Below are 13379 nucleotides of genomic sequence, written 5' to 3'. Positions count from 1 at the left end.
ATAGTGAAAAATAAAACCTAAACGTATTTGGCATCGTTTGACATCAAAATTTCAAAATGAAAGAATTTTGAGTTGTGCTGGTGTTGCACAAAACCGACGATAAGGAAGTGGCCGGCGCCGTTATTGGTCCATAAAAAATCGAGTCATTAAATGATGCACAATGAGAAGTAATTACCACTCCCAGTCATTGATGCCATTGATACGCACAGTCAAAACTAAGCTTAGCTATAAATTTGTGTTTTCAGGAATTTACCCTTTCGATATTATGCCGGTTACGATTATTTAGTGAACATCGAAGGTAAATTGAAATAAAAATAACTCATAACTTATAACCGTTGCAAAAGTGTTCAATTCGCGTTATGTAATTTATGGTTTTTATGGTAACCATATTCTTAAGATAGCTGCAGCATTGTACTATTTGCAGCAAACGAAGAGAAATCGTGTACCGCTACAATGATAGACCAGCGGCGCTCTGCTTCACTTGTACTGTTCGGTACTGTTGCTTTTATCAGTATGTTTTCTTTCAAGACATCAGTTTTTATTAGGTTTGTTTCAGAAATAGGGCTTTTTCATACTTTTCGAAAAACCTTTACCTTCGAGACGTCAAATTAGTCTAAGCTCATGAAAGTGAACATTAGGTGACCTGTTAGGAAGGTCATTTTGTCATTTATTGGTATAGAGAATGTTAGATCTCTTGAACTTCCGGATTCAGAATTCTGCCTTTTTTCGTCAATTGTTTCCAAGTTAATAATTTTATTCACGATGTTTCTAAGTTTTGTTTTGTAACAAATTGTTTTGTCATCATCCGATAACTCCACATACAGCGTTCTCCAAGACTTCTGACTAGCAGATGCAGGAACTGTTTTCCATGCTTGTGTATTTAAAAACATTGCGTCTTTGACATTATTGTGTTATTGTATTTTTCTTATAACGAGCCTTAATCATCTGTATTACATGCTGATCCATGTGCTGGATGACAGCAGTGGTGTTGAATGGCAAAAAACATGGTTTCCTCGCTCGTAGTGTGCTGAACAAATACAAGAAATGCTTTCACAGGAAGTTATGATTGTTAAAAAAAGCTGTTACCAGAGGGACAAACTGATCAAAAAACCAATATTTGAACAATTCTTTTGTCATTTCATTCCGACGGGGATTTTTAAATTTACCAATCATCATGAGTGACAGCGTCAGAAAATCATTCATATTTGAAGAGGACATAAACGTTAGGTGCTCCTTATTCACCTTTTTTCCCAGGAGTGATAAGTGAATCTTGACTAACGCGCGTTGCTGATAAAATCGCTTTTGAATACAAACCGTTTTTATCAGCATTAAATAGTTGCAAATTTCGAACACGCATCCGCGACTTCCAACCTCGACTTCCGAATTCGCGAGTAAAATTTTTGAGTCGCTAGATATAAAGCGTTTCATGGCTTACAGGAACAGTACTTTGCCGTTTTTTTAACCCAAGGAGAAGTTCATAGAAGTTCCAATAGCGATTTCGGACTGGCATTTGCGCATTGCTGTATCGCGAATTTCCTGCATTCATGAACAAGTTATATCAGGTAAAAACAACACCTGGAAATTTTAGATTAATTGACAAAATGTTTTCTTGGGTTATTGTGTATACTACTGTTAATCACCCTGACTTCGTTGTCTTATCTTATTATTACAACATTTTCTGAGAATGATAATCGTTTCTGTCGCCTGGTTCTCGTGTAATATTAATAATAATGTGCTCTATAAACGTGATTTGGAGCTTTAAAATGAAAATTGGATTAAAATTTATAACAAGTAGGTAGATCTAGCTGGTAAATACCACACTTGATAAAGTAGCTTATATCTCAGACAAGATTATTCCATCAGTGTGGGTGAGAATCCAAGCACGTGTGCTGCAGTGGCATCGCGGATTGAGCTCAGCTCACACAGCAACTCAGTTCCCGGTTGATCGTGGTAGCGTATACTTGCTAAGTATCGATTATGATGTGCGTGCCGAAATAAAGCTGTTAGTATTTAAACAGTGCAACAAATCTGAATTTATAATTACAAGTTGTCTCGTGATTAAGTTTTGTGTTAAAAATGAATTACGATTCAAAGTGATTGCAGAGATGAATTTCCTACGTACCAAAACTGACGGACAACGAGCAGCTGTCGGAAACAACAAAGTTATCAGTATTAACAGCTGTCACTATGCACGTCTTGTTGATTCTGCAGATAGCAGGTAATGACATTCACTCAAACTCGACCGGTCTTAGTCAAACGGGAGTTTGGCTAATTCGTGCAGCGGTGGGCTTGGTTCTTTAGACCTTGAGCCTTTCTAAAGATCAGTAGTTCGTTCACGCTAATGGTGTTCGATCTAAAAAATGTCTGGGTGGTTTATTTGAGCAACCTTGGGAAAATGTATGGTACAATAAGTGATTTATATGCCAATTTTAGTATATGGCTGCTTTTTCAACTTGGGTTTGGAACTCTAACAGTTTACCTAATGATTTAAGTCAAGTCGGCATCAATCACATCAATCAAATCTAGCTTAGCAACAATGAGCGATTTTGAAAAGATGGTTAGAAAATACCTCGCGTGAAAAATATCCTGAAAGCACGTTCATCTATTTCGAGGATATTGTATGCTTGTAGTTGGATGTCGCAGATAAAGGTAATATGGACGGACTATGGAGATATGGAATGATAATTTTTTTTTGTTGAATTGTTTTTATTCAGATTGTCCATAATTATAACAGTTTTCAGTACATAGTTCTGGGTGTTTTTTTTTTTGTATATTTTTTTTCGAAACCACGACTGAATTGTTGAATTCGAAATCATCAATTTTGATTTCTGGACTCCCTGACTATTTTTTTTCGGAAAAAATGCATTAGCTTGTTTTTAGACATTTTTTCGTAGCGGGTTTTGACGAACAAAGTTGGGATTTTTTCATAGTGAATAAATCCCCAAACTTTGAGCCAAATCTGAGAAGGTCTTTGACATGAGGTGTGCAAACTTGAGATGTAAGAACCCATTTGTATTTTTATTGACAATCACTTTAGGAACTACACGCATGTATTAATAATTTCAGTATACTAGGAATCATCTACATTCGGAAAAATCTTGAAAAATCACTCGAAATATTGCATGAGAAATCGTATATTTTCATAAACATTTGACGTGCAAACTTCTTCCAGTTCGATTGTTTTTGCGTTAATATTTATACCACACATCCAAATTTCATTCACAACATATGTGAATCTCGGGCACTCCACTGCTAAAGCCACACGCATACTGGAACTCACCTTCACTCGTGACTTGTGGCTCTCACTCTGAGTTGGATTCCATAAAAACCAGTTCCGAACGAGTCGAGCTGGGCGGCCCGTTTGCTTGCTTGGTTAGAGAGCCTTATTCGCAGTCAGTTACGATCGATCTGGCTGGCTTCACGGGCCTCCTCTCACTCGCTTTGCGCAGTAACTGTTTTTGACGTGAAACGGTACGTAGTTTAGCAAAGTGCCTCTACGGCCGTGGTTGCGTTGCGTGTACTTGATCCAGTTACCAGTGCTTGTAAAATTTGCAACATGCATGTGACCCCGCAATGGTGCTTAAGAACAAAGATTTAACCTACCCAGGATTAGGAGTTGCAAAACCCAGTCTAAGTGAAGTCATTTGTGGGAAAGTTTCGAAAACCTGGCTAATTGTTGTTATTCAAGTTTGCTGTAGCTGAAGTGACGTAGTGAGCAAAATTGTGACTCTGTCGAAACGATTGGTGGAAAACGAAAGCTGCTACCGTATTAAAGTGATCGTGGTGATCGTCGTTCGTTGCTTAGTAATGAACTCTAGGGATCAGAGAGAAACAACTTCGATTCCGCGCAAGTGTACGCGCTGTTACATATATTTTAAATGATATAATTTATACTGACCGACGGAGAAGGGGAAACGGAAAGCGTACGAAATGTGGAACAATTTCAGGTAACAATGTTTCCCGATGGTTTTCACGGTATGGCCAAATTCAAGCTATGTCAGTCGATGCTGGCGTTTACTTTTTAAGCGCTGATTTGTGCATTAATATTGATGCAAAGTAAGCGATAAAGTCAATTATTGCCTTTGAACCATGCAATTTCGTTAGCAATATTTTATTGTTGTTGGATTTGAAAAGGTCAACTGAAAAACTTTTGAACGAAATGTATACCTTGAAAAAAGTCCTCATCACTGCTGTTGCTGATTGAAATGATTTTTTGGAGTGCTCCGTAAGCTTCGTACGCAGTGCTGTCAATCGTCGTTAATACTCGGAAGAATAAAGTTTATTCATGCAATCTGATAAGATAACGCTAGTCAACCGGCAGTGTGCTGGTTCACTGCTGTCTTTGTTTACACGCAAGGACAGTTTGTAGCAGTTCGAATAAAAATTGATGAATGGAATCTAGCGTGAAACACACTTGAAATTATTTCGAGAATTAAAACAAGAATAGAAGAAATTTGAACTAATACAAACAACGGTCACTAGTGGTATGTGAGCACGTAAAGATCGCGAGATAATTTTAAGATCGCGAGATAAGTTTAGGATTGCGATTGGGTCATAATCATTCACATTCATTTGTGAAGTAATACACTGCTAACTACGTAATACACTGCTAAGAATTCATTTGTGTCGTAATACACTGCTAACCTATTGCTGCTGCAATAATTGTGTATGAGTGATGTATATCAGATCATTACCAAAATGTGACTTCAACTAAGATTCTAGTAAATGAATTTACCGGTGCGACCAGGTTTACCTTCTCAGGACATATCATAAGATATTTTTCTTAAAAAATCTCCCAGCTATCGACTGGAGTTGATGTTGTTGATAAGTATAAATAAAAAAAAATTAACAAATGAAGTTATAGTTATTGGTTGGCTGCACATAGTTTTCAATCACTCATATTTTTCCACTTCGCATGAAGCGTACAACCGTACTTGGAGTTATCGGGCAGATTCTATTAAAGAACTCATAAAATGGCCCATTGGAATTAAAAAGTCTATTCCTGGGCCAGTTACCCCTGCTTCCACTAGATTTTTCATTCTTGAACCATCTCTGTAGAGAACAGTATATCTTGAGCGGATATTAGGACCACCGCGTACCCAAGCATCGCATTCAAATATTCGAATAGATTGTTCAAAATTGTATTGATACGAATAGTTATTAAAATGTTGGGACGACCGGTTAGGTCACCTTCAAAGAGATTAGAGAGCATGCTTTCCGGCTTCTAATTGTACAACTTGATGCAGTGGAAACGTAAAAAAACTAAGCTTCCAATGCCTTCGTAGATGTGCTTCTCATTGCATCTGTTCTTAGAAAGTGGCTAATCGTTGAAGTTTTTCCAATTTATCATGGGTTTCTTTTTCCTATAATTTATCTATATTGTAGCTTTGGTTATTGGCATCATCTAGTTGTGTATTCCAGTTAAGATTTTTGTCAAGTAATACTTGACGTTATCTGAGAGTTCCAAAAGCTCATTATATTATTCAGTATGTTTTAGTAAAAAAAAATGTTTAGTCCTACAAATGAATGCGATTTTGATTTACATTTAAGCCTCCTCCACACATCACAAAAAACAGAGTTTAACCCATTCCCCGCGGCTGATGGCATATGTATCAATATTTCGTATATTTCACAAAGCGAAATAATATCGAGTATGTATAAGCATTAATGGTAAAGCGCTAGTATCTAAAACTGGTAGTCAAATCATGTCTTATATTGAGTAAAAAAGTTTCAGGAATCGATCGGTAGGTGCCCGATCCACGTAAAATGTCAGAAACATGTCAATTTTGTCCTAATTCTCCTACAATACTAGAATAGGTTTATCTCGATGTTAGATTAGCTTATTTGAAATCTGTCTAATGTAATATCAAGAGTGTAGGCGATACTCAAAGATACATAGCAATTTGTCATTACAATATCCTCCCACTTTTGCGAGGGGTGGGGGGGTTAGGTCGCATTTTTGGCCAGGACCGATTAAAACATATAAATCTCGCTTCGAGTAGAAAACAGAATCATCGCGTCTTCGATAAAGTTAAATGCGACTCCCTCCTCGCAAAAAAATGGATGATCATGTGGAGACAAATTGTTATTGTATCTTAGAGTATCGTGTTTACTCTTGATATTACATTAAACAGATCTCAAATAAGATGATGTAACATCGAGATAATCCTATTTCAGTATTGTAGGGGAACTGGGGCAAAATTTACATGTGGCTGACATTTTACATGGATCAGACACCTACCAATCGATTCCTGAGACTTTTTTACTCAATGTAAGACAAAATTTGACTACCACTTTTAGACAATAGCGCATTACCATTAATGCTCACACATACTCGATATTATTTTGCTATGTGAAATATACTAAATCCATGCCAAAACCATTTTCGTAGAATCATCGTTTTGAGCTCAGTTTTTCAGTTTGAATGAGTTTTCAGTAGAGATGGTCGGGTACGGTTATTTTTACCTGATATCCGTACCCGACGGGTTTCGGGTAACGCCAAAAATATTTTTCGGGTTCGGGTCGGGTACAGGTAAATTAAAAACCAAGGCTTCGGGTTCGGGTCGGGTACAGGTTTTAAAAATTCTTAACTGGTCGGGTATGGGTAATTCGATTTTCGTGCATTATGAGAAATTAATTATTAACTTTTCAAGCCTAGGTGTTTTAGCATAATCTTGGTCTGGGAGGGAGAAACGGATACGAAGCTATGGGAGTGTCAAATGAACCAGAATGAATTGTCAATTTGAACCAAGAGAAAAAAAGCATCTTTTAGTAGCAGGTATTGTAATAACTTGGAAGTATCGCCTTACTTGAAAAAATATTCAACGTATTCAGTGTGGTTACACAAAATATTTTGGTTTATTTTTGCGTAAAATAATAAATTTCATAAACTTTCAGTAATAATCCTGCCAGCGTATTTCGTTTATTAAACTTGCGCTTTCTGGATTACGGTCCAACCCGGCTTTCTTTTGAAATTTGAGGAATTGCTTAACCTACTTCTATTTTATGTAGCGACAATTTTGTAGTTGCACCGTTAACGTCGTCAGTGATTTCTGTGGAAGAATGATTGCATTTAACAATGATAACATCAATACACGCAATGAAATTAACAATATTTTTTGAAACATAATATTTCTGTCCTTTGGCAAGCTACGAGATTCGAAAGTTAATCAACTCTTTTTGGAGTACCTCCTACGCAATTATTACTTGGGTAGAAAAAAAAGACGTTTGGTAACAATTTCTTACTATACACTTCATCACGGTTGAATGTTGATTTTCGTTTCACAAAATAGTGAGGTATAAAATTGTAAAATGATTGCAACTCTGCGTAAGTCTGCGTAAATATATATAAACTTAAAAATCTGAAGAAACTGACTCGAAAAATCTGTGTTTTACAGACAAATTTGCACATTTAGTATCCTGATGTAACTAAAAACTAAGTTCGAGTCATGCTCGGGTTACAGCAGAAAGATAGTTACGCGCAACAAAAAACGACAAATGTGCGTGTCATCTGTTTCGATCAATTTTTAGTGTAGTATTCGTTGCTCCATCTCAGGTCTTGGTTTGCGCTGTGGTTCTAGGTTGCTACGAGGTGCACATAAAATTCGTCGTTTGTTCTAAACTCTCGTCGTTTGTTCTAAACTCTATCAGACATGCATTTTTTACTATTCTCCGTGTTGTTCTAGTAGGGTAAATTAACATATAGTGGACTCCTTCCCTATACACGCAAAAGTTGGAGTGTGCGTAACCAGATCATTTATGAGCGAAATTAGCGCATTTACTGATTAAAATTGGAACCAGTACAACGCATGTGCGTTGGACATAACGCATTTGATGCTCTAGCGTATTTCGGATGTATTGCGCAGCTCCAAACCACTACACTTATAAAGCATCAACCGATGTTCAGAAGGTTGGCATCGTTAAAACAGTGCAACCAGCAATCAATACTGATAAGTTGGGTACTGACTAAATTGAAGAAATTGTTGTCTAATCGATTCACTTTCAGGGCATTTGAAAACATCATTCAATCATTAACAATAAACAAAAACATAAGATTAGTCCAAAACATTTTGCGTTTAATTATGACTCTGGTTTTATTCACATGCATTCGATTCTGCGTTACTGGCACCAGCGTCATAACTTCCGCGGCAACAAGACTCGCTATTGGCTTTTTCGGTTGCTGACGATTTCTAGGGATGCACGAGGCGTTGATACGCACCGGCTCGCGAAAGTAAAGAACGGTGTTTTAAGCGTCTCGAAACTGATCGTTCACCCGAAGCCGAAGTTTACCGAGAAATTACGATTTTTGTGTATATGATACATATTCTTATTTTGATCTTTGTCAATGTATTCCTTGTACAACTTTTGCGTTATGCGTATCACGCATTGGTTGTGCGAAGTCAGAGCAAATTCTGTGCGAATTGAAAGGACACATTGGATGATTAAAGCTTGAACTTTTGCGTGTAGTGGACAACCCGCCAAGCTAATTCATTTAATGTAACAACTCGAGTGATTTTCAGAAAACTTCCATCAACAAACATTTTATCCAGCCAGTCTGCATCACAAACATAGGTTAATAAAACTTTTGGTTGATTTACCCTATTCTTCTTGTAAATTAAAAAAAAATCTTGAATTTTTATTATTCTCGCGAAAACAAAATAATAACTTTCAACAATTTATATGAATCATACCTATGCATACAAAAATCCCTGATCAATTTTAATATTAGGTAACTAACACGAAACATGGAACCAAAATTCTCCGTACACAGTTATGAATATTTGGCTGCGTGATAAAAATGGTCAAATTTTTCAACATCAGACGAGCAGACGTTCTCAGTGACAGATGCCACGCTGAATTCTAGAAGAACCAATATATATATATATATATATATATATATATATATATATATATATATATATATATATATATATATATATATATATATATATATATATATATATATATATATATATATATATATATATATATATATATATATATATATATATATATATATATATATATATATATATATATATATATATATATATATATATATATATATATCGCCTGGAACTCTGGGTTCATTAACATTCGTTCACATGAACACTCGGTTCTAGCCTAACTCCGACCATCATCTCGAGAAACCACATATGACAATCAGTGCATTCGAGGTAACCAGGAATTTGAAAAAATAAAAGAAAATAAATTAAAGAAAAATCCAGGACGGGTCGGGTACCGGCAATTTCGGCGTATTTTTCTTTCGGGTACGGGTAATTGGAAAAAAAATTTCGGGTCGGGTACGGGTATTTTAATCAAACCCATTCACGATGTGTCGGGTACGGGTAACAAATTTCCCATACCCGACCATCTCTAGTTTTCAGATAGCGAATGGTCTTAATTAGAGTGCCTGTAAATATATAGAGTGGCGACACTGTCAAAATTGGAATGAAAATTATCTGTTAGTGTCATTTCAATTGAGCAAACAACCTATTAAACACGTGTGGGGTAAAGAGAAAGGATGTTCAGTGTTACCAGTGTCACCAGCGTTACTTTGGAAGACACGGCGCCACTCTAGTTATATATAGGCACTCTAGTCTTAATAATGTTGGAAAGCGCAGTGCTCCCAGTAGATCATTGAGTCATGGGAACTGCGTAACTCAACTCATCCAATAGTACAATTTTTTGTTTGCGTACCCGAATAGGGTATTTCTCGGCAAGTTATCACAAAATCTGAAAAAACTAATCAAATTTTTACAATCGATGTATGACAAAAGCATGATAAATGCACTCATTCAATAAAAACAAAAATTCAGCAAATCTGAATGTTCCAACTTCGCATTTGTCGCAATTACGAATGGGTGAGCATGGGACAGATTTTCTTTCTGTTACTTATTGAGAAACTCATAACCTTTCCAATGGTGGGTGAGTTTTTGCTGGGACTGGAACCCAAACAAAAATCTTTTTTTTGTAAAAAAATTGTCGATTAAAAAAACTGAAAAACACGTGTATGGCAATGCCTTGTTTTTAACAAGTTTTTTCAACCTATACAACACATTACCGACACAAATTTATTTAACATACCTTCGTTGTTACCGCCCGTATTAAATTTACGCCCAAGAATCACTTCAAAGTTACAATAACATGAGTGGATGTTTATAGTTTTCGTACAACAATTTGTTACTTATTCCTGGGCTCTAATTAATAACAAGGTTATGATAATTACTGTAGTTTGTAAACAACTCAGATAACTTTAAGATGGCCTGCATACAAAGAAGTAAGTATCAGAGAATCCTAAAAGGATCAATAGCTCGAGGAACACTTAAATATTTTTTTTCGTATTTTGGCCAGGTTTTTGACTGAAATACTCCTAGTGTGGCGTCGAAAAAACATCGTAAATTTCCGATTTCTCAAAAATTCAAAATAGCGCTGCTGTTGGCGCTTAAGGTGAAATGTGTTCAAACTCGGAGGAATTTGTTTTTGCGTCAAACAACATAAAAAAATTATATAGAGAAGCCAAGGCAGAAAAAAAAGTAAATCTTGGTTGCACTGTGTAATTAGCGATATTTAGCAGGAGGAACGAGGCTCGGTATAGTAGAGCAGTAAGCGTGTAGAGGGAGGGTAAAGTCAAATGACACACAAGCACGGATAAATATACAAGCAGTAAACGTGTAAAAGGAAGGGTAGAAATCACTACACACAAATACGGCTAAATAACAAGCATGCCACTTTTCAATGGGGGTATTGCTAATAATACATAGAAAAGTGAGATACTCACAGATTCTGGTCGCGGCAAGCAAGTTCATGCAGAAAAAATGCTCCCATGGTGCTCCCACAGACCGGTTTTATCAAACAAAAAATACCATCAAAACGGTGAACGCCAGTTTGTTCGTTATGATTTTGTTCATCTCTGGGTAAATTTTGAAAAAAAAAAAAACCGTTGGTAGCAGTTTGAGTTATGTCCATTTTATGTTAAAATGGCAATAGGCTTGGGAAATTCATACACATTGGACCAGTAATTGGTCTCAGTCCTCAGATTTCATTGGTACTTCGAAGGTATAGATATCTTGCTTACCTGCAAGTAGTTTTCATAACAAATAAAACAAGCATAAACTTTGGTAAGGGCGAAACTTCTTCAACTCAATAAAACTTATATAATCCACCGGTCAGAAGTTTATTACAAGTTATGTTGTGACTACTGAAGAAAACCTACAAATTGTAGTATGCGTTGAAAATTGACAGGAATGTCAAAAGTTTGCGTTAGAAAATTTGAACCATAGTAGGCATAGTTGTTTGTTTGTCTATCTGTCTGTCTGTTTCCTATGGACCCAGAAACAATCGAACCGTTTACTGTAAGAATTTGCAGAGTTTTCAAGTATTTAAAGTGTAAAGCCCTATTTAGAGCTCCAAGCGAAGTGAAAATCTCATACAAAATGTTCATTTTTTCGCGCTCGTGAAAAATGCAACCTGCAAAAATTTCACTTCGCTTGGAACTGTAAACAAATTCGATCCAGCGAAATTGAAGGTTGTGGATCTCATCTTTTTCACTTGGGTTTACTTTTTTAACGCATGCAAACTCTACTGAAAAAAGCAGCAGCAAGCGAAAACTTGCGTGCGTTTCTATTCTGTCAGTTGCAGCCAATTTTCACTTCGCTCGGAGTGTAAAGTCGTGATTTTCACTTCACTTAAACTGTAAACTGCAGGCTGGTGAAATACCTGCGTGTTCCTGGCTTTCACAACAGATTTCGCAAGCGAAGCTTTACGCTTTTTCATTTGTCAAATTTTTTCACTTTGCTTGTAACTGTAAACTTTGCTTAACAAATAAGTTGGTTTTGCTCTGTCTCATTAGCGTGGATAAGGGAAAGCGGCTTTGTATTCTGTTCCCTTGAAAACGTCCTCCACGATAGCTGTGAAAACCTTATATACAAAGGTTTTTGGGTATAAGGCGGGGTTTTGCGACATTACTGTGTCATCTAAGACAGCGGTTCTAAACCTGGGGTACGCGTACCCCTGGGGGTACTCGAAAGCCTTCAGGGGGTACGCGAAAGATAAATCAGTAATGGCGTACAAAGCAATGTTTCTTTGTAATACTTCAATTGTTGTTGACTTGCTTTAAAAATATGACTGTAGCAATCAAACAAACCAAAGGTCCATTTGAAACTTGAACTAGTCTACCACAACATGATCTACTACTATGCTCTGCGAGAACATTCCAAGCCAGAGGGTACAATTGATATGAAAAATATCATCAAGGGGTACGCGGACAAAAAAAGGTTGAGAACCGCTGATCTAAGACTTTGTTATATCTCGGTGGCGTAGTAAAGTGGAAGAAAGAGGGTAATATGAATTATGTCATCATTTATCAATCATTAATTTGATTATTTTTTTCGGTACATAGAGATCCTTTAGCAACACATTTCATCTATCTCATAAGCATGGGCAGGAAGGGGATATAGCAACGGCAAATTTGTTCTTTGTAAACTCCACAAAACCAAACTCGATCACCATCCCAATTTGTATTCGTTGATTCTCAAATACGCAAGGGCAATTAATTTGTCTGTATCACAGTGGCGTAGTTAAAGGTTACAATAAAATAAAGAAGTTACACCCTTTTCAAAGCTTAGGCCTTTTTGGTTATGAAGATTGCTTATAGGCAGGCAAGATATCTATTTCCACGAAGTACCATTGAAATCTGAGAGATTAATAGCAATTGCTGTTAGAGTTTGTATGAATTTCATAAGAATATCGGTCATTTTACCGTAGAATGGACATAACTCAAAAATCGTACCAAAGATTTTTTTCAAAATTTATTCTGGCTAAACAACATCATAACGAACAAATTGGCCTTCACCGTTTTGATGGTATGTTTCGTTTGATAATAACGGTCTGTGGGAGCACCGTGGCTCCAAAACTTGCTCAGCAGTTCGAGAGTGCCTATAATTTCGATTCGAACGCGACGTGAGTCCTATTGAAAATAGAGTATCGCAAAAGAATGATCAGATAACCACTCAGGAATTTCTTTCCGAAGAGGCTGGAAACAAACTTAAATGAAGTACGATCTATTATTAAGCAGATGATGAGGTGTTCTATATTCTCATCAAAAGACTTGTCGAAAGCTCCTTAAATTTCTTGGTGACGATTTCTAACAGATATTTTTTCTATAAAATAGAAACAATGCCAAAATCATTTCAATCTCAAAACCTGAAAAGAATTCTTTGTAGAATGAACCAGTTTGAAAACCCGGAACCCGATCATCTCTACAGTTTAGTTGTCACCATGGGCGTTCGAGTAACAAATATGATTCGAACTAATAAATCTAAAGGCTATTCTACTAGAACTGCTCTTCTAGACATAGAAAAGGCATTCGACAGGTTTTG

General features: G+C 36.4%; 1 protein-coding gene across 3 annotated transcripts in view; it reads left to right on the top strand.

Annotated features, from left to right (window-relative positions):
* The window catches only part of LOC129724282 (copper-transporting ATPase 1), a 31714-nt gene that overhangs the window by 10527 nt on the left and 7808 nt on the right, over window positions 1-13379 (top strand). The window contains exon 1 of one of the 3 annotated variants that reach the window (XM_055679017.1): window positions 1939-2218. The exons of 1 other annotated variant lie outside the window; for it this stretch is intronic. In XM_055679017.1, coding sequence (XP_055534992.1) covers window positions 2106-2218 — 113 coding nt within the window. In that variant the 5' untranslated portion in view covers window positions 1939-2105. Of the gene's footprint in view, window positions 1-1938; window positions 2219-3400; window positions 3948-13379 lie in introns of those variants that run through there. One more of the 3 variants, XM_055679018.1, reaches the window with a different exon arrangement.

Source organism: Wyeomyia smithii, chromosome 2 (genome assembly GCF_029784165.1).
Source record: "Wyeomyia smithii strain HCP4-BCI-WySm-NY-G18 chromosome 2, ASM2978416v1, whole genome shotgun sequence".
Taxonomy (NCBI): Eukaryota; Metazoa; Arthropoda; class Insecta; order Diptera; family Culicidae; genus Wyeomyia; species Wyeomyia smithii.
This window is presented reverse-complemented; position numbering and strand designations above follow the sequence as displayed.